The sequence below is a fragment of the Euleptes europaea genome, chromosome 15 (genome assembly GCF_029931775.1).
Source record: "Euleptes europaea isolate rEulEur1 chromosome 15, rEulEur1.hap1, whole genome shotgun sequence".
In the NCBI taxonomy this organism is placed as follows: domain Eukaryota; kingdom Metazoa; phylum Chordata; class Lepidosauria; order Squamata; family Sphaerodactylidae; genus Euleptes; species Euleptes europaea.
The window spans coordinates 60,253,341-60,279,698 of NC_079326.1; the positions used below are offsets into that span (position 1 = coordinate 60,253,341).

At 42.7% G+C, this 26,358-nt stretch overlaps 1 protein-coding gene across 1 annotated transcript in view; it reads right to left on the reverse strand.

Annotated features, from left to right (window-relative positions):
- Positions 1-26,358, reverse strand: part of LRRFIP1 (LRR binding FLII interacting protein 1) — a 96,491-nt gene that overhangs the window by 7,431 nt on the left and 62,702 nt on the right. The window contains exons 12-16 of the mRNA XM_056861244.1: positions 24,256-24,348; positions 22,015-22,107; positions 16,438-16,530; positions 14,172-14,301; positions 6,932-6,981 (exon numbers count right to left, since the gene is read on the reverse strand). Coding sequence (XP_056717222.1) covers positions 6,932-6,981; positions 14,172-14,301; positions 16,438-16,530; positions 22,015-22,107; positions 24,256-24,348 — 459 coding nt within the window. The remainder of the gene's footprint in view (positions 1-6,931; positions 6,982-14,171; positions 14,302-16,437; positions 16,531-22,014; positions 22,108-24,255; positions 24,349-26,358) is intronic.

The following is a 26,358-nucleotide window of genomic DNA, read 5'->3' on the forward strand; positions in this document are numbered from 1 at the left end:
GGAGAAGTATCTCCTCCTGGTCACAGGTGGGGCCGTGAGTTTTTCCCTGGCTCCATCCAGTAGGAGGGCTTCTTCTCTGTTTCCCAGAAGGACCTGATCAAGCCCCTAACAAAACCAACTCAGGTGAACCAGGAAACACCACTGTCCCAGGACGAAAGCGACCACCTGGGTTATAAAGGTATCAAAACTAAAACAACAAGACTATGGTTGAGAAAAGAGACCTCCCTCAGGATTCAAACTGCCCAGGCTTGCAGCAAGAGCGCCAAGTTGTATGCAGGAGTAGATTTCCACGTGGCTGCCTTGCAAATTGTCTCCACTGAAAGGATTGAACGATAAACTACAGAAGTACAGGTAATGGGTGGGCCGTAAGATAAATATGAGCAGCCAGTGTGATGCAGCGACAAAAAAAGGGAATGCGGTCTTGGGGTGTATCAACAAAGGCAATAACATCCAAATCGCAAGATGTCGTTGTTCCACTGTACACTCCATTGGTCAGGCGACACCTGGAGTACTGTGTGCAGTTCTGGAGGCCCCACTTCAAAAAAGGATGTGGACAGAATGGAGCGGATGCAGAGGAGAGCAACGAGGAACCCAGCCCTGCCAGGAAAGGCTGAGGGAGCTGGGAATGTTCAGTATGGAGAAGAGGAGGTTGAGAGGGGACACGATTGTTCTCTTTAAGTGTTTGAAGGGCTGTCACTTAGAGGAGGGCAGGGAGCTGTTCCTCTTGGCAGCAGAGGCGAGTACTCGAAAGAATGGGTATAAATTATGAGTAGAAAACAAACAACAACAAAACCTCTAGACCAGTGGTTCTCAACCTTTTTTCCTCCATTCCCCCCTTTTACCATTGTTCAGAATACAATTCCCCCCTTCCCAAAATAGTCTATCTCAAAAGGTACGTTCCAAAAAATATGCACTTTGCTGGATAGTGGTCCCAATTTTCCCCCCCGGAACCCTAAAATCCCCCCCCCAGGGGGGAATTCCCCCCTTGTTGAGAACCCCTGCTCTAGGATCCCTAGCCAATTTGGCCTGGAGGAAATCTGGTATTACCCTGGCAAGTAAGAAAGGGCCACGAGAGCCAAACACTGACGCAGCCCTTCCTGCCCTTCCTCGCACAATCTGCCTAAGTTCAAAGAATCAGCATTTCTTTCAGATGGCCATCTAGCCTCTGCTTAAAAACCTCCAAAGGAGGAGAGCCCACCACCTCCTGGGGAAGCTTGCTCCACTGAGGAACTGCTCTATCAGGAAGTTCTTCTTAATGTTTAGCTGAAAACTCTTGATTTAATTTCAACCCATTGGTTCTGGTCCAACCTTCTTGGGCAACAGAAAACAATTCTGCACCCTTCAAGTACTTGGTTATCATTATCACCTCTCAGTTGTCTCCTCTCCAGGATAAACATACCCAGCTCCTTCAACCTATTCTCATACGACTTGGTCTCCAGACCCCTCACCATCTTCTTTTCCCTCCTCTGGACATCTTCCAGCTGGTCTACATCCTTGTTAAAGTGTGGTGCCCTAAACTTAACACAATACTCTAGGTGAGGTCTAACCAGAGCAAAGCATTACCATCACTTTGCGTGATCTGGACACTATACTTCTGTTGATGCAGCCCAAAATTGCACTTGCCTTTTTAGCTACCGCATTACACTGCTGACTCATTATCAGTATATGATTGACTAAGACCCCTAGATCCTTTTCGCACATACTACTGCCAAGACAAGTCTCCCCATTGTATAATTATGCTTTTGATTTTTCCTACCTAAATGCAAAACTTTATATTTATCTCTGCTGAAGGGCATTTTATTAGTTTTAGCCCAATTCCCCAGCCAGTCAAGATCATCCTGTATCTTCTTGGCTCTGTCTTCTACCGTATTTGATACCCCTCCCAATTCATTATCATCTGCAAATTTAATAAGCATCCCCTCTATTCCTTCATCCAAATCATTTATAAAGTTATTGAACAACACAGGGCCCAGGACAGATCCCTGAGGCACTCCACTAGTCACTCCTCTCCAAGTGGGTGAGGAACCATTAACAAGCACTCTTTGGATGAGATCTGTCAACCAGTTACAAATCCAACTAACAGTAATAGGATCCAAATCACATTTTACGAACTCGTCAGAAGCGATGCCCCTCCTACTGGAGCTGGAGAAAAGCTCACGACCCTGCCTGAGTCCAGGAGAAGGTGCTTCTCCCAGCAGTCTAGATGGCAGCACTCAAGAACCACTGGGAAATAGTCATTCTGCTCACGTATGGTGGATTGTACAGACATGACGGGGATTATCTGTAAATATTGGTACTTACTGTCAAATATTCCTAGATGCAGATCAAAATATGCATTTGCTTTAAATGTTCCAAGAGTATTAAAGATATGCTAGTTTATAGTAGAGTAACAACATCCATCTCAACATCTGCATCTATCACAGGGGGAGTGATACCTAAGGGTAACATCCTCTGTGGACAATGTAGTGTTTATATTTAACTGTTTGAAGGTATGATCTGTTTGTACTTCTTCCAAAACTAAACAATATTACTTTAGGACACCTGTTAATTGTAACACCAGTGGTCGTACAAGGTCATTACAAATAATTGTATGTCGGGGTAACAACCAGGATGATCAAGACCAGAATCTGTGAATGTAAGAATTACATTAGCACTAAAAAGATGCAAACTCCACTTGTCAAGCATTTTTCTACTATGGGACTTGCTGAAAAGAATCTGTTATTTTGGGTCACTAAGAAGGTTTAATCATAGAATGAACGATGATGAATCAGAATCATTGAGTTAGAAGGGGCCATACAGGCTGTCTAGTCCAATCCGCTGATCAATACAGTGGTTAATTGTCAGACTACAATATGGGAGACTTGGGTTCAAATTCCCAGTCTGCAATGCAAGGTTGCTTGGTTACACTTAGCCTAACCTACCTACCATGGCTGTTGTGACAATAAAATGGGAAGAGAGAAGAACAATGTAAGTTGTTTTGGGCCCTACTGGGGAGAAAGGTTGGATATAAACAAAATACATACATACATACATACATACATACATACATACATACATACATACATACACGTCATTTATAGACCACCTTTCTCACTTCAACTCAAGGTGGATTACACAGGGTGAGCCAATACAATCCACAAGATGGGGTTTTCAATAAACAGTACAATAGGATTCAGGTTGTACAACCAATCAGAAATCTAAAAACTGAAGCAAAGCATAAGTTTTAACATGACACATTAATAGATCCAAAAACTGCATGGTAAGATTCTAGCTTCAGTAAGTTAAACACAGTAGTATAGACTACAGTCTATAATTTATCTAAGTGACTTTCAGCCCGTTCCTGAAAAAGGGGCCGAAACCTCTTAGGAGGAGGCATGACCCTGCCGCCAGCGTAAGTGCGTATAAACGCGCGATTACATGCACTTACGCTGATGGCGAGGCCAGGCCCGCCGGCGGCAGAGCGCCGTGGGACCGTACCTCCCCCCTCCGCTGGCGCGGCCTCTCCTTGGCGCCGGCCATGGCATAGAGAGGCCACGCTGGTGCAGGGGGGCATTCCGGGGGCGGGGCGGGGGAGGAGCTGCCGGCTAGGCAGCTTCCTATCCTGGTTCGGCTGGACACGCTGGTGCTAGGAACAGCGGTGCTGCGCCTGCTTTTGAGCAGGTGCAGCCTCACTGTTTTCAATGGGGCTTTTAGCCCCGGTAAAACAAAACAAAAAGCCGCTAAATGGGGGGGGGGGTTGTTTTACGGCATGCATGAATCGACTTAGGTGCCGCTGCGCCTCTTCCCCGCCGACTCCACATGCCGTTGTTTCAGGAATGGGCTGTTTGTGAATCATTTAGTACACTGCAACTGTATTGCCTGCTATGACATATCTCCTTTTGTTTTATTTTTTCCTCAACAACCACCATGATCACGCCAGAGACTTATGACTTGTCTATTGTTATTTTCGTGACTCTCACTTTTGATGGTTGAGGGATCCACCCAAAAACTTTCCTTCTATAAATTAGAATATGGCACAAGAGAGGCTTAATGAAAAAAAAAACCCTCTAACTTTTTTGTCTCTTTTGGGGAACTGTTAAACTCAGGTTTGCAGGAAGGTTTCAGAAAATAAACTTGGTAGATTAAACAACAGGAATGAGGCAATTTAGACAATAAATATTTTGTACAGAGTCATATGATGCATTTTAGACAAGCGTTGATACTTTTGATATAGACTGAGATAGAGAACCCTTGGCAGTCACTGCTTAGTCGAACAGACTTAACTTTCTTGAAACAATATTTCAACTGTTGGTAGAGTCACGAACAAAACACATAATTTTCCAGTTTTCTTCCTTAAAACTGGTTAGGAATCACCCCCTTTACTTATGAGCTATTTACCTTAGGGAAGGGCACTCAAATCACTTCCCTCCCACAGGATCCTTCTTGGTCCTATACTCCTGTCTTTCCCTCACAGCGTCTGCCAGACTGAATTGTCAGCTTCAACAGTCCGCTTTCATCTGTTTTTTAACGGTCTCTCTCCACTGCCAACTGTAGAATTCTCAGTGTTTTTCTTTCTTTCTGAACCTCTTTTCACTCAAGGTTCCATAAACGGGACAACTCCTCATTATGCAGCTGTTTGTCACACCTGCACAAAAAAGCTCTCTTGAATAATTCAGTTTTGCATAGTTTGTGGAAAGTCAGGAGACTGGGAGCCCTCCTGACCTTCTCAGGCAGGCCATTCCATGGGGGGGGGGGCACAACAAAGGCACGAACAGTTGTTGGTTTTGCCCATTTGCAGGCTGGCACTTTGTAACACTGAGAACTCTTTAATGATATATTACCATTAAACCGAGTAACACGTATTTACTGCTGCCCAAATTTATTTACATTTAAACCAAAACACATTCTTGAAAAAGTTGTACATGTCCACAATAGGAATTGTCATGATCTAACACTGCAGATGAAATAAACATTTAATACTATCTATAGTTCATGAGGAAAACCTAGCCATTTGTTTCACTCATTCGAAATAATAGTTTTTTCAGTGTCCCCCAAATTTCCCAATCTTTCTACTGGAAAAAATGAAAAAGCCTTACGACTTTTTTCATGCTATCCATTTGGAATGAATATGCTTTTTCAGAGAAGGGTTTTCTCACACAAAACAAAAAAATATTTCATAGGAGGGTTTTCCCCCAGTGTTCCCCACTTTCCTAATTTTTCAATTGGAAGAACTGAAGAAAGCATCAGACTTTTTCATGCTTTATATTTGATTGTCAGAAACCTTTAAGAAACATTTTGCTCATTCTAAGAAAGAAAAATATTTCATAGGAACTTTTTCAGCACTCCCCCAATTTTCCATTGGAAACATTAAAAAATACTGCTTGGGGGAAAAAATGGGGGTGGGGAGGGACCCTGTATTTCTGCTTTTGTCTGGGCCTTCCCATGTCTTCAATGCCAGCAGGCTGGGCTGAGCTGTGAGGGACAGAGGTTTCTGGTAGTTGCTGCTTGGCCTGTCCCTGGCCGGTCCTCCTCCATCAGGAGACGTGGAAGTGGGGGCGGGGGGGGGGCTTTCCAGGGTTTTCAGCCTCTCTGCCCACTCCCCCCCACCCACACCTTTGCTTTACAGAAACCAAAGCTTGGAAGGCTTGGCAATATTGTTGTGGTCACCTAGCAACCACTGAGCGTTCAGTGGGTATTTGTTTCTTAAAGCAAAAAAAAATTGTTCGTGGTGTTGTTGTTTTGAGTTTTTAAGATGGATTTTTAGATGAGTTTTTAAAAAAAGATTCCAGATACTTCTGCACCCCGGGGACCTCCTTCTGAAATCCCCTCCCCCGTTCTGTCCCCAGCCGTGTTTTGTTGCTCCATCAAATATATTCTCTATGACACGGTTTGAAAAGAGATACATTGATATTATTTTTTGCTCTCCAATCGTTTAATGCTTTGTTTTACGTGTTTTTATAATGTATTTAGGCTACATTATTGAAAGCTGCCTTGAGTCTCTTTTTTAAGGGGGAAAAAAAGGAGATAAACATTTTAATAAATATGTGACTTTATATATTTTTCAGAGTTTCTTGTTTTAAAATATGAGCGTGGACCAACCCGGGTGGCATCGTGGCTTGGAGCGGCAGACTCTAATCTGGTGAACTGAGTTGGTTTCCCCACCCCCACAAATGAAGCCAGCTGGGTGACCTTGGGCTAATCACAGTTCTCTCAGAACTCTCTCAGCCCCACCTACCTCACACGGTGTCTGTTGTGGGGAGAGGAAGGGAAGGTGATTGTAAGCCACTTTGAGACTCTTTAAAGGTAGAGAAAAGAGGGTATAAAAACCAATATCTTTTTCTTCTTCAATAGCTTCTTGCACTTTTATTATTTTAAAATACAAACACTTCAAAATATGTTTTTTGGGGGGGGCGCAAAATTCACAGGGGGAATCCCATCTTCCCCCTCATCGTGGTTCCAGGCCTCCTCCCCCAGCCCTGCTTTCTTGTTGGCTCACCCAGCGCGGCGCAGTCTCATCTTCCTCCCCCTGCACACGTGCAGCCACACTCTTAAAAATTGGGAGGATTTAAACCCACCTTTTCCATTTCAGATTTTTCTGCAAACCCAGGAGGTCCTAAGTTTGCAGAAAAAACCTGTTAGGGGTGAGTGTGCCCCCCATCTGAGGATTTAAGTATCCACAGGCCAGGGACACATGTGAAGATTAGATATATAGATAATAAGATGTGTAGCTTTGCATACAATGCAGCATCATACCACATTACAAAAATCTTAGTTTGGTTCCATTTTCTGTCTTATACAGTTCACAGAATTGTTGTAGTTCAGCTCTATAAAGCCATTTTATACAGTTCCAATCCTCAAATTAAAAATGTGACCTTGTAAATTCACCTTAATTTGTAGGGAAACAACACCCAAAGATAACACCCAGAGTCGTACGTATTAAAATTATGATTACCTGTTCAAGTAAAGATTCTCGTTCATCAACTAATTTTTTCAATCGTATGTCTAGAAGGAAAAAAAGATACAAAACACTCCATATTGCTGTTGTTTAAGTGGAAAATGTCAAATTTTGTATAAAATTGAAAAAAGAAAAAAAAGATGAACGTTAGTGAAACTAATGATAATGCACGTACCATGATAAATGAGGTCACAAACAGGACTGGGAAAGGGTTTCAGCCAAGGTAGCATGCTTCCCACTTCAGTAGAAGCAGCCAGCTGCATGCAAAGCGGCTAATCTTCTACAGTTAAGTTAGCATGCAATCGCTCTAGGGTCAAACACTGGAATACAAAAATCTCATAGATCTTTACAATTGAATAGTAGTACGAAGAAATCAACACAGTTACAAAGAGTCATACAACATCTTAAAATTCCATCACTCTTTATTACAGGTTTTGCAGAAATAATTTTGTCATTTCGTATTTAATAAGTTCCACTAGGTGGCTTTGGAATATTTTTTTCAAATAGAGAGGAAGATGATGGATCTTAAGGCAAACCCTTCAAGCCCGGGGGAGGGGGGATTCTTAAAAGTGTAGGATTATAAGAAAAGGCATGTATTTTGATTCCTATCTGAAACAAAGATGGACATTTCAGAAGGACATTGTGTCACACAGCAATGATCATTAAATTTCTTGTATTGAACTAAACATACATCTTAAATGTTACGTCAGCAATTGTAGACAAGTTTTCTCTCTCCTTTTTATCTCTCCTGGTCACCAGCTCCCCAGCGCCCAACTCGCCTGGCTCTTCTCTCATACCTCATCACATTGCTAGCTTCTTTTGAAAATCACAGGGATAGTTGATGGGAAATTGCAGGGGATGATTACTGGGCAGAAAGAGGTAAGCAGACCTTCCCTTCCTATGCACTTCTCTGGAAACCAGTAATTGTCCTTCGCACTGAAGAAAGATAACCACAAGGAATCTCATTCCATTGGAGCTACTGAATGGATCTATATCCACTATGTGTACTCAGTTAATTTATTCATTAGATTCCTCTTCCTCTTCCACAGAGTTTGCAGGACAGTTCATAGCATTAAAATAAGAAATTAATGAACACAGTGTACAACAATGACAAAACAATAACACCACCATATGAATCAGCAAAAAGCATCGAAGAATCCGTGAGTTTTAAAAAATCCACCGAATAACATGAAAGAAGAATACATCCATGATACATAAAAGACTCAGCAATAATAAAAACAGAGAATACAAGCCACAGAATAAAAAGCCTTCCATAAAAATGGTGTGTTGGTCTTTTGCCCCCTTCAAAGCCCCCTCCGTCCCAAAACAGAATGCTCTTTGCAGACTTTCGGAAGGCCATCGACGAGGTGTCTGATCAGGCCTCTGTGGGAAGGGAATTCTGAAGCTTGGGGCTGAGGCTGAGAAGGCCCTCCTCTCTCGGGAGCACACCAGCCTCGCCCCATGTAACAGCCCCTAAGGGCTGGCAACAGACGATCTCTTATAAGCACTATGTGATGAAGACGGAAGGCCTGCTGAACTCCTAACTTCCATTCAGAATGAATGTGAATAGTAAGAGAAAGTTTACTTAGGGTCTGAAAGCTTCTCAGATATCAAGTTTAATGTAGTACAGCAAACAATAACAACTCAAATAATTTATGAGATCATAATTAATGTGATATTTTTGTAAAATATTACGATTTAACCATTGCCTAAAAAATTAAACAATCATTTCTATAGGTTGCAGGACTCCTCTTTCACCCAAGTGGTGTCGTGATTAGGGATGCCACAAATTTCTCAGTCGCTCTGTTTGGAACTTGAACTTAACCTAGTTGAAATTTACAGACTGTAAATTTGAGTCAATCAAGAATAGGTTCAGAACACACTGAGCAAATCACACAGCTGCAGAACACATTTGCAGCTGCCTGTTGGCCAGAAGGCGACTCAAAGCTAATCAGGGGATCAGCTGGGAGTCGGGTTCAGATCCAATCCCTCTCCCAACAAAACAACTACAATAGCAATAGTTGCAAAGGGGAGAAGTGAAAGAGCTTGTTTCTCTTCCTTCTCCTGCAAACTGAACAGGGACTGGTGCAAGGTTTTTAATGTATGCATTGCAAAAGAGAGGAGAAACAGCTTGCTTCTCTCCTTTTCTCTGCAGCCCAAACCAACAACTTGGGGTAGGGAGAAATCAGGTGGGATTCTGATCACTAACAGCCATGCAGTTTGGGAGGTGGAGTGGGGAGGGGGAGAGACTGACCTCTCGTCCCTCTTCCATAATTGGTTTGGCACTGATGAAGGAGGCAGAACGTTTGATTTTGTTCTTGTCTTCCTTCTCACTGCAGCCTCCAGACCTGCACAGATAAAAGGTTTCTTGGAGTTGCAAAGGACTTCTGGCAGAAGAGGAATGTGGGAAAGATCACTGACCCTGGTATCAATGGATCACTGGATCCAACCCACCAGAAGCAATTTTATGGGGAGGATCAGCAGCAGGAATGAACAGCTTGTTAACATCTTAACTAAATAAATCTTTATAAGTTAAATCACATGATTAGTTTAAACAGCAGTTAGCAAGTGTTTACGGGCACTTTGCCTTTTCCAATATTGCATTATGAGCTTCCAGCTCATAGCCTGGAAACTTTAGTATCAGGTTACTATCTAATTACTTATTACTAATTATTTATTAAAATATTTATACCCCGCCTTTTATTTTGGCTCAAATGGAAGTTTAAGGACTCCTGGTCCTACCTGAATCAAGAAGCACCATAAACTTTTGTGACGACTTGCCTAATCTAAGAAACCAACAAGATACGTAGAAGCAGCTAGATACCAGAGCGTTATAAGCACATTAGGAACAGAATCAATTTAATTATAAACGGCTTTGCAAACAATGGGCAAATTTTAAGGCGCTTATTCTATTATTTCCAGCTCAATACATGTGATATACATTTTTGTGCTTTTTTAGTTTTGCACAACACATACATTTGTTGTGTATAGAAAGCTCTATAGGTTGAACCTTCCTCTGATTTTAATGCCTTAAAAGGAAATTAAAAATGCTGCATTATACAATTAAAATCCTCCTGGTGTATGTTTAGAAACGAGGCACAGAGTGATGAATTAGAAACATATGAATTCATTTTATTCAAAAAGTATACTATGTAGGAGTTTTGTGAATAAAAGAGCAGTAGCCACTATCTTTTGTGGTTTTAAATATGGGTTAAGGTATTCATGCAGAAATTCACATTTGCCTGCATTCTGGCAAATGGTAAAGGGGGGGAAATCATCTACACGTAAGAAAACATTCCTGTACAGTGCTGGGGGGGGGGGGCACAGACAGAAATACATTGCAGGAAATAGTAGCTGAGAGAAAGGCTCCCTCGACATATTCTTATGCCATGCTCCCTCGACATATTCTTAACCATGTTCAACATAAGGAAGGCTTGATTCTGTGCAAAATGGCTAAAGTGAATGGACTGAATCCAAAGGATTCTAGCCGTATGTTGGCAATACAATGTGATATTAACTTAGAATGTGTTAATATTCAAACCATACAATGTTCAACTTTCTATCTCGGGCAAATCACCAACTGCCTTTTAAGGATATTGAAAGTACTGTACATTACAACTACTGGAATAAAATATGACTGATAGCATATAACGAAAAATGAGCAGGTTTTAAGGACATCTAAGTCTTAGATTTCATACAAATACTGAAAAGATAATACTATATGTGCACTCTTGATATGATTAAAATCACTTCATTAAGAATTGGTAGCATGGATAGATTTGCATTGTTGTGATAAATGATAATTAAACCTGAGAGTTTAAGAAAATCATCAGATACATTCATAATTGCTATAGGGAAGGAGCTTCATATATGTATGTATATTAAATTGGTTCATAATGAAATTTTTCCTCTTTAAAAAAGCAGTTTTCTTTGGTCTATTGCACAAAAGCAAATTTTTACCCTGAAACATTACCAGATGTCAGGAATGTAACATGCAGCAATAACCCAGTTTCTGGGATTTACGATATTGCACAATCTTCACGAGATTTACCTTTACCCTTCTTACTCACTTCAGTTTCCTCCTGGCTTTCATCTACAACTCTTCCTAGCTTTTTCATCTGCTCTGGGGTACATTCAGCAATTTCTTTTGTATTGTTTTCATCTAACAGCTTTCCATTTGTGTTGTGCAACATTTCACCTGGTGCGTTTGCAGGCACCGAAACAGAAGGATCCATTTGCAAATGCTGAGCTTTTTCAGATTCCTTTTGCTTCTCTTCCTGAATACTCTCCTTTATCACCTTGTTCATGGAGCTCTGATTGGTTTGCTCCTCATTATTGTCTTCTGCAACTTGTTCTTTTTCCTTACATTCATGGCCATTGTCTTCTTTGAGCACATTCTGCATTGCCCCTTCTGCAGCCCCACCTTTCTCTTCTGTTTGCTTATTTTTCTCTTCTTCATTACCCTGGCTTATATTCCATTCAGAAATATTTAATTCTCCAGAAGGAGGCTCACCAAAATCAATTGCTTCGTGATACTCTTCCCCAGCTTCTTCATCTTCACTGTCCGGCTTTTCTTCTTGAACTCTTAAGTCAACCTGGATGCCTGGTCCAATATCATGCACCTCTTCTGCCTTTCTGGGATTCTCACCCTCTTCGCTTACTTTGGCTGCTTTTTCAATATCCTCTGTAACTGTAATTACAGCTGGCTCCTGAATAATTTCAACTTGTTCTTCTGCACTCTCCTCTCCTGTAGGCTCATATTTAACTTGCGTTGGATTATCTTCTTCATGACCTTGAGCAAATTCTTCCCGTGCAGCTGAGACGTGTGCCAGTGTTTTCCCAACAGGTATGAATTCAGATTTTATCTCCATGTATTTCTTAGAGTTATTCTCTAGTATTCTTTCCTCATGGATCTGGCATTCACTTGGAGATACACTATCTACAACAGTTTTTTCTGATAAAACCTCTTTCATGGTATGTTGCTCATTATCTTTCTCAGAATCAGCATCCAGTGCTTCCAACAACACTCCTCTTTGTTTTGTCTTTTTAGTGTGACTCTTCCCAGTATTACTGTCACTTTCTCTTGTCTCTTGCTCTTTTTGTTCCTGTTCAACCAACAAATCACGTTGTAGAGACATGGGCTGGATTTCTTGCATTTTAACTTGCTTTTCTTCCTCTACAAGCTCAATTTGCAAGTTTTCACTGGTGCATGGTCCTATCTCTACTGCTGAAGTTATTACTTCGGTTTCCCGCTGCAGGATAGCATTTTCTGTCTTATTTGTTTCTTTAGTTTGATCAGTACCTTCCTTATCCCATTCAGTAATTTTACAACCTCCTTCCCCTTCTTCGGCACCCTGGCTCTCCAAACCACTCTCAACACCTTTGTTCTCTGTACTGTCTCTGGCATCAGATGAATACTCAACATCGGAGTCGATCCTGGCTGCTTCTGTAAGAGCATCTTCTGCCAACTTCGGTGGTTCTGACTGACTGGAAGTTGCTATGGGGTTCTTAGTCACAAAGTCTAAAGTTTCCTCAAATACTTCATCATTATTGGTTCCTGCCTCATCAACTAAAATATCTTTTTGGTTTCCTTTACTTTGTTGCTGGGAAAGTATTTCTGACACCGTATTTGTTTCCTGATTAGTATCCATACATGGATCTGCTGTGTTATTTTGATTATCAATTTTATTTACAACACCCCCATCTTCAATGTTTCCAGTATTAGCCTCTTTCACTTCTGTTATATTACCTGGCAACCCCCATTCATCCCTTAATTCAGCTACATCGCTATTTTTATGGTAACAAACAATTTTTGGAACATGCACTGAAATATTTTTAGCTGATTCCTCAAGTCCACTATTTAATGACGGCGCTGATACAACTTGGCCTTCTGTGATTTTCTCTGCCTCCACATTTCCACCAGTGGGCAACGGCTTTGTGTCCAAACATTCCTGTACAATTTCCATCTCCTTATTCTCCTCTGTGTGTTCCTCACGCTCAGTATTCTGCAAGATTTCTTTTTTCCTCACATTCTCCACACTCTCTTTTTTCATCTCCATTTCAATGGCTCTGCCTAAAAGATCATTAAGAAAGTTGAAGGGTCCAAACTGCAGGGTATACTACTGAACTTATCCCCTCACTTAAAACCCAGAAGAGAGAATGAATCAAAAAGACTTGCAAAGAAATCTGCCAAAGAAGCCGAAGAAGCAATTGAATTAGTACGCTGAATGAACAGTGAAATGTTTCCATCCCCAACAACAGTATGATCTTTATAAACCTGGTCTGCTTTTATTCATACTGCGAAGGTTTCACAGACCCAACAGAACTGGCAATCTCTACTGTCAGTCTCTCTCTCTATATATAGTTATGTAGACAGACTTCTTGTAAATCTGAATGGGACTTTTATCCCAGTAAGTAACTGTATTAAGGACAAGAGCATACGGGCTGAAGATTATTGGGGGGGTTTTCTTTTCAGAAAGAGGATTTGGGCCATATATACTTTTTTTTACTCCTGTTGCCTGGATCCCACGTCAGGACTCTGCTAATGGATGGCATTTCTGCCAGTGGAATGGGAGTTCCTCATCTCCCCCTCCTGCTGCAGCCAAAAGTGTATTGTGTACAAGTTAGTGTGAATAACAATATTCCATATTAGTCTAAAGGTTCAAGCACTATTAACCTAGTTATCTCATTAGAGAGCCAGTGTGGTACAGTGGTTAGAGTGCTGGGCTAGGATCTGGGAGACCCTGGTTCAAATCCTCACTGTGCCATGGAAACTTGCTGGGTGATCTTGGGCCAGTCACATACTCTCAGCCTAACTTACCTCACAGGGTTGTTGTGAGGATACTATGAGAAAGGAATAGTGTAAGCTGCTTTTAGTCCCTTTAAAAAAAACCTTCCCCATGTGTTGCTCAGGAGCAAAGCAACTTCGGAGCTCCTCATAACATTCATGTATTCTATGTTTTTCTACACAAAGATAGTTTTATACTTTTTATACATGTTCTGTTACTAATCAACGATGCCTTTAAATCACCTACTTTTTAGATTGGAGAAATAAAAGGCATTAGTTTAATTCCCCTTTTAAATGCAAAGAAAAAAAGCAGGATGCTCAACATGATCATCAGCATCAGTAGAAAATAAAATGTAGAGAAGTGATTGAACAAGCAGCATGCTGGTGATTGGTTAGTTCAGAACACTACCTCTTTAAATTAAAAGTAATGATAAAAAAGAAGGATCTTACCTAGATTTCCATCTTCAACTAACTGAACAGCATGACCTGTCACTGGAACAATCGAGGAAGAACCTGACGGTATGTCACCACAAGTTTCTCCATTGGTAGCCATCTCTGAATTAGGGATGAGCCCATGCTTCTGCAGTTAAAAATAATGAAACTTTGTATTATGCTACATTATACTAGTGGAACAACTAGGACATGAAATTTGTTAGCAGCAAGCTCAACCGCCAAATCATAGGTGACACAAAGCATATTCACACACATTAGACATGTGTCCTCTGGCACATCTGATAAACAGAAGAAGCATTTTGATATTTCTTTATTTCTTTAAAACATTTATTAGCTGTCTTTTTCCTCTGCGGAACGCAAGGCAATATAAATAAAGCAACTTATAATAAAAAACACAATTATAAAACCCATAAAAATCAAAGTTTAAAAACTCCACTCAGGACTGCCAATAATAAAAGCTAAATCAATCAATCAATTAAAATGCTGTCCTCAATAAAACAGTCTTCAGCTGTCTCCTGAAGACTGACAAAGAGGGGGGCCCAGGTGAACCTCCCTGGGGAAGTTATTCCATAATGGTGGAGCTGCCACAGAAAAGGCCCCCTCTCACGTACCCACCACCAAATGAGCGTCTTTAATCGGTGGGACAGTCAAGAGGGCATCTCCCTGCGATCTTAATTCCCGGGCAGGAATGTATGGGAGAAGATGCTTCTTCAGATAATTATTTTGATAAATAGAGATATCTCGATCTGTGCAGAGCTTCTAGTTATACTTTTATCTTTTCCTTTCTCTAAGAAGTTCACAGCAACATTTTATCCTGACAGTAGTCTTGTGAGGTTAGTTAGCGCAGTGGCTTCATAGTCAGATGTGGATTTGACCTCGGATTTTACTGTTTCCAAACCCAACATGTCAGCTGCTAGACCAGGCTGTTTTCTAAGACCACTCTGGATGTGGCTTCTTGCTAGGCAACACACACTTAGCTTAATGTTTTTAGCAAGAGCTGCTGTCAACGGATTGTACCACAGATATAAAGGAACACAGTCAATGAAGAGGCATGCTGTCGCCTCTATAAAAGATGGTCCAGCCACACTGGTCCAGAAAATAAAAAAAAATAAGAATCACGTAATAATTTTTATTAGGACCAATCAAAATATCCCAAAGCAGCTGCACTAAAACCTTCCTGGAAGGAAAGGGGGGGGGGGCTCCACTTGAGAATATGAGTTTTATATTCTTTCTTACCAAAAAGCTTTGTTGTAACTTTAACCAGTTTTACCCAGCACAAACTACCGTATATACCCGTGTTTAAGCCGACCCGCGTATAAGCCGAGGTGCCTAATTTCTCCCCAAAAATGGGGGAAAATTAGGCACCCGCGTGTAAGCCGAGGGTCGGCTTATAACCCCCCCCCCCCCGCAGGCTTACCTGACCAGGCTCCTGGCGGCGGGAAGCGGCGGATCCGGCGGGGGTGGCCTTCCTGCATCTGCAGGAGGCCCCCCCAGGCCGCTCCTGGCGGCGGGAAGGGGCGCGGGCCCGGCGGCGCGGCCTCCCTGCGGCCGCAGGGGGCCTCTGGAGGCCGCTCCCGGCCGGGAAAAGGCGGCGGTAGTGGTAAGTTCCCCCCTCCCTCCTCCCTCCCCTCCCCTCCCGTATTGACCCGCATATAAGCAGAGTTCGGCTTTTTCAGCCCTTTTTTTTTCAGCCCTTCCTGAACAAACTGCAGACCAGAAGCTTTTCTATCATGGCCTGAAAAACATTTTTCTTCTCTTCCACAACTTTAAAAATAAAATAAAACTATTCATTAAAATATTTATACCCTACCTTTTCCATAGCTCAAAGTAGTTTACAAATAAAAATTAAAAACAAAAGAAAACACAATAAAACCTCACACAATCCCCTCCCTCCCTAAAAATGCATGCAGCCTCCACCACCATCACCTCCCAAAAAGCCCTGGCAAACAGAGAAGTCTTGTGTGACTTTTTTTAACACACATCTTTGATATTCAGGAGAACCCAAAAGCTTGCCCAGTTCTGTGATACTGAGGGTGGTCTTTATAAAGAGGTATTACCCAATTTTGGATTTAGACGTCTGTCAAATAATGCTAGTATACTTTTTCCCTCAACAGTAATCCTCACTAGATACCATAATGTGGCTGTATAAGTTGGACAATACAGTCTACACAGCAAGTATAAAGCTGGTGTACTTTACTCACATTTATTTCATCCTGCCCCTATTACAAAGCTCAAGTCAGCTTTTCTGATTTTTTCTGCGTACCTTCAATTGTTCCTTCAGCATATTCACCTCCTCTCTAAGATCATCTCGCTCACTTCTTATGGAATCAAAGAACTCTTTCTGCCTCTCTAATGCCTAAATTTTCAAGAAACCAGCAAAAGATAAGTAGTCAACAAGAAGGGAGGGAGAAAAAAATGAAGAAAATAAGCAATAAGTAGGTTTCAGATATGGAAAGATAATAGAATTCGTATGCACAAAGAGGAATCATGTTTGTAGCTGTTATGAAGGCTTCCATTACAGGTCTTAATAATAGCCATTTTCGCAAATGAGCCATGTTCTTAACAGCCTCAGCAGTTATTAACATTTCACAACTACAGCGACATATAAAAATACATATCAACAAGCTTATTTAATTACTCTGAGACTGGCACCTACAATCCTTGGTTTCACAAATGTTCCAAGTCACATCCCTATCACAATAAGTTATGATTTTGCCTAAGTTTCTTTATGTCCCCTTTTTACAGTTATAATTTATATGGTTTCTCCTTTACTAGCAATACAGTACAGTAGTGCAAGAGTGAGTTAATGCTTCCCTCATTATAATGTTTAGCGGCTGATAGGTTACTAATGCTACAGACAGACAGCGTGGTCCGGTGGTTAAGAGCGGTGGATTCTAATCTGGAGAACTGGGTTCGATTCCCTGCTCCTCCACATGACACCTGCTGGGTGACCTTGGGCCAGTCACAGTTCACTCCAGTCAGCCCATGTAGAAGCAGGGAATGGCAAACCACCTCCGAAAGGTCTCTTGCTTTCAAAACCCTACGGGGTTGCCATAAATCAGCTGTGACTTGTCGGCACACACACACTAATGTGACAGCATACATGAAAATGAAACAGTGCTGTTGACAGTTAATAATCTATTCCATTATACACAAGATGTGACTACTAAATGTTCTTAAATGTGCACATCAGCCACTGTATTATGAAGCATGCAAGATTAACGCCTTCCCCCAGCAGCAACCCCTTGAAAGAGCTGCTGACAAGTCAGAGGACATGCTCGGGTGTCAAAATTGACCCCATCGCACTCTTGCGAAAGCCTTATGAACAGAGCAAAAGTTTATGTGAGAAATTTGAGGGAGGGAGTTCTGCTGATTTCCCCCTTTTTGCTACAGTTATCTGAGCTATGAAGCATATTGTTCTGAAGGGTCCCCAGACACTTAAGCAGGGTTTTTTTTGGGGGGGGGACACAGGGGGCAGCTGGGGAAAAGAGGTAAAGTGCTTCCAGGAACTCACTGCGTTTGAGGAAGCCCGGAAGCCAGTTTATTTATTTAGAAGCATCAAGGCCTGGCTTGAGGGGGCCAAGAAGGCAACTTTCTAGCAGGAAGAGACCACCCAGGCAGTTTCAGTGGAAGGCTTAAAAGGGGACTTAGCAACTTTTATTCCTTTCGGTAGCATTTTGGGTTATTCCTCTGAGAATGCCAATGTGTTTCTTATATATAAATATGAGGGTTCAAAATTAAAACACACCTATAGGGCTCAAATATATGGCTGGACAGCTGTGTGCACCAGGTCATCGACATATCTAATTTTCAACATGGCCCCATCTGTGGATACTTAAATCCAGAGACTGGAGCCATGAACACAAAGACAGAGCATTTTAAAACCCTGAGAAGACTCTGAAACCTTAAAAAAAATAAACATCACCAGGGAGGGGGGGGGGCTAACCACACCAAATAAAAAAGAAGTGCCTGTAATTTTGAGAAATTGATACCCTCTGGTCATTGTGGGGGGGGGGGTGTGCTAGGAAACCACAACAATATCACCAGTCTTCAAACCTTGGTTTCTGTCAGTAAAAGGGAGGGGTGGGAGGGCAGGGCTATTCTGGCCTCCTGGTCCACCTCCACTTCTCCCCTATACCAGGTAATGTACTAACACGCAATTTGCACAACTCACAATGGTATGGCTGTGGCAGTGACTCGATGTAACAAAGCCAGCCAGGGTCCAGAGGCAGCCTCCACACGACTTGTGTGTTTTGGCTGGGCCTGGCAGCGGCCCCTTCCACGAAACCTTCCTATCTCATGACTTTTGCAACTGGTCCAGCCTGGTGCTGGGGGGGGGGGGGGGAAGGGAAGGCAGGAAAGCTGAGAGGCAGGGTGGACCATGGGCCTGTCACTCTTTCTCAGCCTAATGTACCTCACAGGGCTGTCGTGAGGGGCTTGGTTGCAGCTTGCTTCTGGCTACTGTGAGACAGCTTGGTGGAGAGGGTGGAAGCCAGGACCCCGTACCTGCTCCCTCGCCACTCCCGAGGGCTAAGCCTTTGCTGCCCTCTCCCTTAGAGGCCGGTCACGCAGAGATACCCACCACCTGGGAAACCAGCATCCTATTGCTGTCTTGCTGGAGGCGATACTAGCATTTTCTAGGATACACCAATTGTTTAAATATGATTAATTCTGTCCATAATTCATATGTTACAATGTTTATAATACACTGTTGAATAGTTCAGTGTTATAGTCTAACCTCATATCCATATAAGTCATATCCATATAAGAAACAGTCTGAGGGAGTCTACGTTTGACTCCCTCAGACTGCTTCTGTTGAAGTAATACACTTTTACCGTTTACAACAATATCTATTTTCAACTCCCCCCCCCCCCCGCCCACCTCTCAGAAGACGCGAGGTCCAAGGGAGCACCAGGGAGCAGGCAGTTCACAGCTCTCTCTCTCTTTAATTTGCAATTTGGCTTTTGCAATTTTGCACTGATATTGTTAAATTTCATAAATATGCCAAGCACTGCAATCTTACATGCTGAGTAACTTACATTTTATGTTATTAAAGCGGTAAAATAAGTTTAGGCTTGGTAAGAAAGTACTGCATATATTTTAATTTTTCCAGAAATCTTTGGGTTTTTTCCTCCACTAAAAACAAAAATTTTTTCTCCAGGCTTCAAAATTGTTGTAAATTACACTTCTCAGGATGGCACACTGATGCAGGTTTGATTTAATTATTGTTAATTTACGATATTTAATTAATTTAAATGTGCTTCATTTATACCCCACTTTTCTCCCCAATGGAGACCCAAAGTAGCTACATCATTCCTCTCTCCTCTATTTTTCCGCACAACAACCCTGTGAGGCAGGTTAGACTGAGAGTGTGTGACTGGCCCAAGGTCACCCAGCAAGCTTCCGTAGCAGAATGGGGATTCGAACCTGGGCCTAGTCCAACAGTTTAAGCACTACGCCACACTGGCTCTCACTTGTTTTCCTGCTGCTGCTGCTTAATATGGCACATTTGCGGCAGTCACTTGCAGGCAAAATTACTTATGATTAGGCAGTGCGTTGTGTGGTGGTGATCATGTTGTGTACCTTGATTTCAGTAAAGCCTTTGATAAAGTCCCCCATGATCTTCTTGAAACAAACCTAGTAAAATGTGGGCTGGACACTGCTACTGTTAGGTGGATTGGGAATTGGTTGACCAACCGAACCCAAAGGGTGCTCATTAATGGCACAACTTCATCCTGGAGAGGAGTGACCAGTGGGGTGCCACAGGGGTACTATTTAATATTTTTATAAATGACTTGGATGATGGGATAGAGAGCATGCTAATCAAATTTGCAGATGACACCAAGTTAGGAAGGGTAGTTCATACCCCAAAGGATAGGGTCAGAGTTCAGAATGACCTCGATAGACTGGAGAGCTGGGCCATAAGTAATAAAATGGATTTCAATAGGGAGAAGTGTAAGGTACTTCACCTAGGCAGAAACAACATAAGGCACAGGTACAGGATGTGAGAGAGTTGGCTTGACAACAGTACTTGTGAAAGAGATCTGGGAGTCTTAGTGGACCACAAACGGAACATGAGTTAACAGTGTGCTATGGCGGCTAAGAAGGCCAATGCAATTCTGGGCTGCATCAATAGGAGTATTGTGTCTAGATCAAGGGAAGTAATACTACCACTGTATTCTGCATTGGTCAGACCTCACTTGGAATATTGTGTCCAGTTTTGGGCTGCACAATTTAAGAAGGATGTTGACAAGTTGGAGCGTGTCCAGAGGAGGGCGACCAGAATGGTCAAAGGTCTGGAATCCATGCCCTATGAGGACAGACTTAGGGAGTTGGATTTGTTTAGTTTGGAGAAGAGAAGGTTGAGGGGAGACATGATAGCCATGTTTAAATATTTGAAGGGATGTCATGTTGATGAGGGAACTAGCTTGTTCTCTGTTGCTTCAGAGACTAGGACACGGAGTAATGGATTTAAACTAAGAGAAAAGCGATTCCACCTAAACATTAGGAAGAACTTCCTGACGGTGACGGCTGTTCGATGGTGGAATGCACTGCCTCGGAGGATGGTGGAGTCCCGGTCTTTGGAGGTCTTTTAGCAGAGGCTGGATGGCCATCTGTCGGGAGTGCTTTGATTGTGGGATCCTGCATGGTGGGGGGAGGGTTGGGGTCACTGGGGATGTGGGGGGGAGGTAGTTGTAGTTTCCTGCATTGGGCAGGGGGGTTGGACTAGATGACCCTGGTGGTCCCTTCCAACTCTATGATTCTATGAGAGAGACATGGCGTCCAAACTTTATAAGGAGTACAGTGAGTCCTGTTTAAGGAAATTTCCTGGGATAAACAGCAGGAGCAGAGTCCTAATTGAAGGAATGTGGTGTGTAACACAAGACATTTGCACTATATTCTGGGAATGGGACACATATCACTCAGCAACATGTATCTATAGAACTCAGAGAAGCACTTAGATTGGGACTTTTTTGCTTAGCACAACACAAATCTGCACTACAAGCTTATTCATCTCCTACATTGTTCCAAGGGATTTCAACACACCATCACCAAACCTATCTACAAATATAAAGTGGACAAAACATTGAAATTTGCTCCATTTGTATAAAATCCCAATTGAGGTATTTCTGGTTGCTGAATTCCTTCCTTAAAAACAAAACAACAACATCAACAAAGAACCCAACTTGTTCTTGGTCTCCAAATGGTTTAGAGAGTTACTACTAAGATAGCTGCAACTCAGTTTATCAGAATGCAGGTCTCCTTATATACAGTATCTTATATGTGCATTCTTTTACACTGTTATGAGTTTAATAATCAACAGATAAGGTATGTAGTCATTACTTGGCTTAATAGAGACACAAATTGCAGTATACTATCCATACTGAAGCAGCCAAATTGAGAGCAATCCTAACCAGGTCTACTCAGTATCCAACTGTGGTCTGTTCAACGGGACTCCCTCTCAGAAAAGTGTTCGTAGGTTTGCAGGGTAAAAATACAGGCGCTTGGGGATGAATTGCAGTGGGCGGAGCTACTGCCTGTCCCCTATGGCTTCTGAGACCCCTCCCCGTTGCCACTGCAGCCGCACACGGTACTTAAAAAGCCCCATGGAGGAAGCTGGGCAGCCCTCGGGAGGGAGCAGATTCCAATTCAGTGGGAGAAGCTGCAGCCAGAGTGGGAAATCCAGACCCGCCCCAGGGGACACGTAGAGGAATGCTTGAATGGCACAAGAAACCCCTGGGAGTATTAACTGAGTTTATTACATATTTTCATAGCATTCTTTGGTTTAAATGACAGCACTGACAATCAACAACATTTCTGACAGGATGGAGAATCCTACCCCTATCTTTTTTTCTTTCCACTCTATTGTCTCCTGAAGATCAGAAATTTCCCTGTTATAGCCCTCCTGTTTCTGGTGCAGTTGCTGGATTTCCTGAGGGGCAGGAGCAAACAAAGAGACAGAAAGCAGACGAGAGAGTTAATCAGAAGGGGGGGGGAGAATCTAAGCTTTCAACATTAGCAAAGAAAAAGTTACATGCACCGGAGCCCCCACTGATGCAACCTGCCATATTTCTGAAATCCCCGAACCGTCCCAACTTATGATAAAAAGCTCCGCCAACTTTCTAGCAGGTAACCAAGCAGCCAAGGAAAAGGCCAGAGTGGCCCAGCCTCCCTCCCTCTGCCTTTCTTCACACAGGGGCCCCCGTCAGGGCTGTTGTAATTTCTCCTGGGAGCCAGAAAACAGATGGGAGCTATTTCCATCCTCAAAACCTTCAGGCTAGTTATTTTCAGCCTTGCAGTCTCTTGTTCATAATAACCATCAGAGGCACTGGAAGCCAAAGGCTTCAAAGGACATTTAGGATCCTATTCAGGTTCCGTGAAGAAAAATGGTGGATTCTTCAAGGCCAGCGTCTTTCAAAAACCTGTGTCTATGGTGACGAGCTAAAATCACCTCCTCACCTTAACACGAAAGAGTCCTGCCCTCCACACAGTATTTGTGCTCCGTCCTTCCTGCAGACCTCATCGTTCAAGAGTTCATCTGACAACCCCTCTTTTGGCACACGGTGTCACGAAGGCTCTCTAGAGGCTGTTAAACACCGTCTTTGTGGATTTTCATTTAGAAGCTAACAAAGTGTCCATAATACTGTATGAAAACCGCGATGCTCTAAACATCTTCCTCTAAAACTCCTTGGCAGCTATCTATAGATGGCATAGGCTGGGGGGAAAACATGTGCTTCTGTGGCGCAAGGGCCTTGAATCTCCCCAGAGGTGCCCTTTTGAGGGAATCATCTCTGTGAGCTGAAAAGCCCCTTCAAAGGAGAGGTCCTACATGCCACTCCTTGCCTCTGCCGCCAGGAGTGAGGGATGCCTCCGTGCATGAGGGCATCAGGGGAGAGCGCTTTGGCACAGTCTTGGCCCTGCATCCAGCAGAGTGGCTCACAGTGCTCAGCTGCTGTTGTGCTCACCTGGGGGCCTTCCTCTTTAAGAGGGCTGGCCAAAAGACACTGGCCTTGTAGGAGATGATCCAGTAATAGTGGTACCTTTCCCAAAGCAGGTGCTGGTATCATGACATTCTTGGGGCCCTGTGGCCTATATTGAAGCTTCAGGCTGCTAAGGAGTAAAATGTATGCTGTCAAGCGTGCTTCCTTTCCTGTCCACTGGAGAGGAATAAACCTTCTTGTTATCTTTAATAACAATGGAGTTCAGTTTTGAATGTGCAAAGAGATGAGCTCTCTTCTGGCAGGAAGTCATCAACTGGACCACACTTTCTCAGTTTGGAGGGAGAAGGGAAGGCAGCAAGACCTCTACAAACCTCTTCCCTGTGACAGAAAAGATATTCCTAACTAGGGACAGGTAGGAAGAGGAAAAGAAAAATACCAAAAGTATTTTGGAAGTGAAAAAGTCCTTTCGGAGCCCTTGGAGCTCCTGAACAACCCCGCTTCCTGCCTAAGCATACTGGTCTGGAGAACTGAGGTGCCCTTTCTCCTCGAGGAGGGAGAAGACTGACCCTGGCTTGTGGCCAGGAGGAGGTCTTTTCCTGGATGTTGAGGATGCCCTATAGACCTGGGGGGTAATAACCAAAATTAATATCATGTACTCAGAATGTGGAATACTGCACACAAGTCTGAGGTTATTATAATCAGAGGAACAGAGCACAGAAGAGTGTTTCTTTAGCAGCAGATGCCCTGGGGCATCTTTGTGCCAGGAGGAAACACCTCCAGCCCATCCATAGCCTGACTGTTCCAATCTTTTACACTGTCCGAAATGCTACTGCATCTCCAATACAAATGCAGAAACCTTTTAGAAAGGGCACACCATTTGTGTTCAAAATGTATGAAGGACATTTCCTTGATTGTTTGTGTGTAGAAAAGCCATAATTGCTGTTATGTTTGGATAAGAATGTAATAATGGAATAGGTTATTGAAATATTCTTGGTTCTACTGTTTCACCAAGCTCATCCCACTGTATTTACTTCTGCGGAGAAATTCATAGTGGATAGTACATTATCTGTATTTAACCAGTTACCAGACAACACATGGATGGGAAACTATTAGATTCTAAGTGCTGAGAATTCACTTACTGCAAGCAGTTCTTCTCTTTGCTTCAAAACGTCTTTGACTTCCATGAATTGAAATTGCAATGTATTATGAGCATGTTTTTCTCTTTCAAAATCCTATAAAACAAACATTTTACAATCATCATTAAAGTAATAGTATTCTAGTTGACAAATTGGGAAAATGTGGTTTAGATCCTATTATTGTTAGGTGCAACTGGTTGACAGATCGTACCCAAAGAGTGCTAGTTAATGGTTCCTCATCCACTTGGAGAGAAGTGACTAGTGGAGTTCCTCAGGGATCTGTCCTGGGCCCTGTGTTGTTCAACGTCTTTATAAATGATATGGATGAAGGAATAGAGGGGATGCTTATTAAATTTGCAGATGATACTAAATTGAGAGGGGTAGCAAATACAGTAGAAGACAGTGCCAGGATACAAAATGGTCTTGACAGGCTGGAGAACTGGGCTAAAACTAATAAAATGCCCTTCAACACAGATAAATGTAAAGTTCTGCATTTAGGAAGGAAAAATCAAATGCATAATTATAGGATGGGGGAGACTTGTCTGAGCAGTAGTGTGTGTGAAAAGGATCTTGGGGTCTTAACAGACCAAACAATGAACATGAGTCAGCAGTGTGATGCGGTAGCTAAAAAGGCAAATGCAGTCTTGGGCTGCATCAACAGAAGTATAGTGTCCAGATCATACGAAGTGATGGTATCACTTTACTCTGCTCTGGTTAGACCTCAACTAGAGTACTGTGTTCAGTTTTGGGCACCACAATTTAAAAAAGATGTAGACAAGCCGGAACGTGTCCAGAGGAGGGCAACAAAGATGGTGAGGGGTCTGGAGACCAAGTCCTATGAGGAAAGGTTGAAGGAGCTGGGTACGTTTAGCCTGAAGAGGAGAAGACTGAGAGGGGATATGATGAACCATGTTCAAGTACTTGAGGGGCTGTCATATTGAGGATGGTGCCGAGTTGTTTTCTGTTGCCCAAGAAGGTCGGACCAGAACCAACGGGTTGAAATTAAATCCAAAGAGTATCCGTCTAGACATTAGGATGAATTTTCTAACAGTTAGTGGTTCCTCAGTGGAACAGGCTTCCTCGGGAGGTGGTAAGCTCTCCTTCCCTGGAGGTTTTTAAGAGGTTAGATGGCCATCTGTCAGCAATGCTGATTCTGTGACCTTAGGCAGATGATGAGAGGGAGGGCATCTTGGCCATCTTCTGGTCACTAGGGGTGGCTGGGGGGAGGTAGTTGTGAATTTCCTGCATTGTGCAGGGGGTTGGACTTGATGGCCCTTGTGGTCCCTTCCAACTCTATGATTCTATTATTCTAATTTTGTACATAATATTCTATAATTGACTGACCGAAGGGAAATTAAAAATATATATTCAATTCAGAAATATTATCATTCTCTCTCAATCCACCATCCGGGCATCTCCACTCAGTAAAATTAAAATGAGCCATCCAAAGGGAGAGCAGAGGCCTTGAAATGTTTCCCATCAACAGATAGTACGTGGAAATCAGAAACGGCTCGCGTTGTGATGAATTGTAGTTCAATTTAGCATACGCAAACTTTGTGTAAATTTTGTCCTCTTTTTTGGGTCATCTGTAAGCAGCCATCCGAATGTGGATCTTGCTTACATGAGTAGGCCATGTTCACATGATTAATGTGTTGAGGAAAAGAACATAAACAACAGTGGGGCCTTTTTCTAGTTCAAAGTCTGCTATCTAGTGTGGGTTGGCATATAAGCCCAAGGTTTACTCCACGCCTGGTCACAAAGCCCCTCGGGCCAATTATGTAAGGAAAAGACAGTAATATTTAAATAAATGAATTCAATCTACATGCCTGACAGCCCATTCCTGTAGGGGGGGGAGACGAATCTCCTTTGGAACTGGTGTGGGGGCAGGGCTTTCCTGGAAGGGAAAACCCACGCTGGCGTGGGGGGGCGTTTTAAGCCATGCAGGAATCTGCTCTAAATTCATAATTTATCTGCTGCTGGCAGATAAATTATGAATTTAGAGCTGCTGGCGAAACGTCAGGGAAGAAAATACCAAGACCACGGTCACACAGCCCGGATAACCTACAAGAACCAATCATAATTTATCTGTTCAGAAAAAAGGACTTA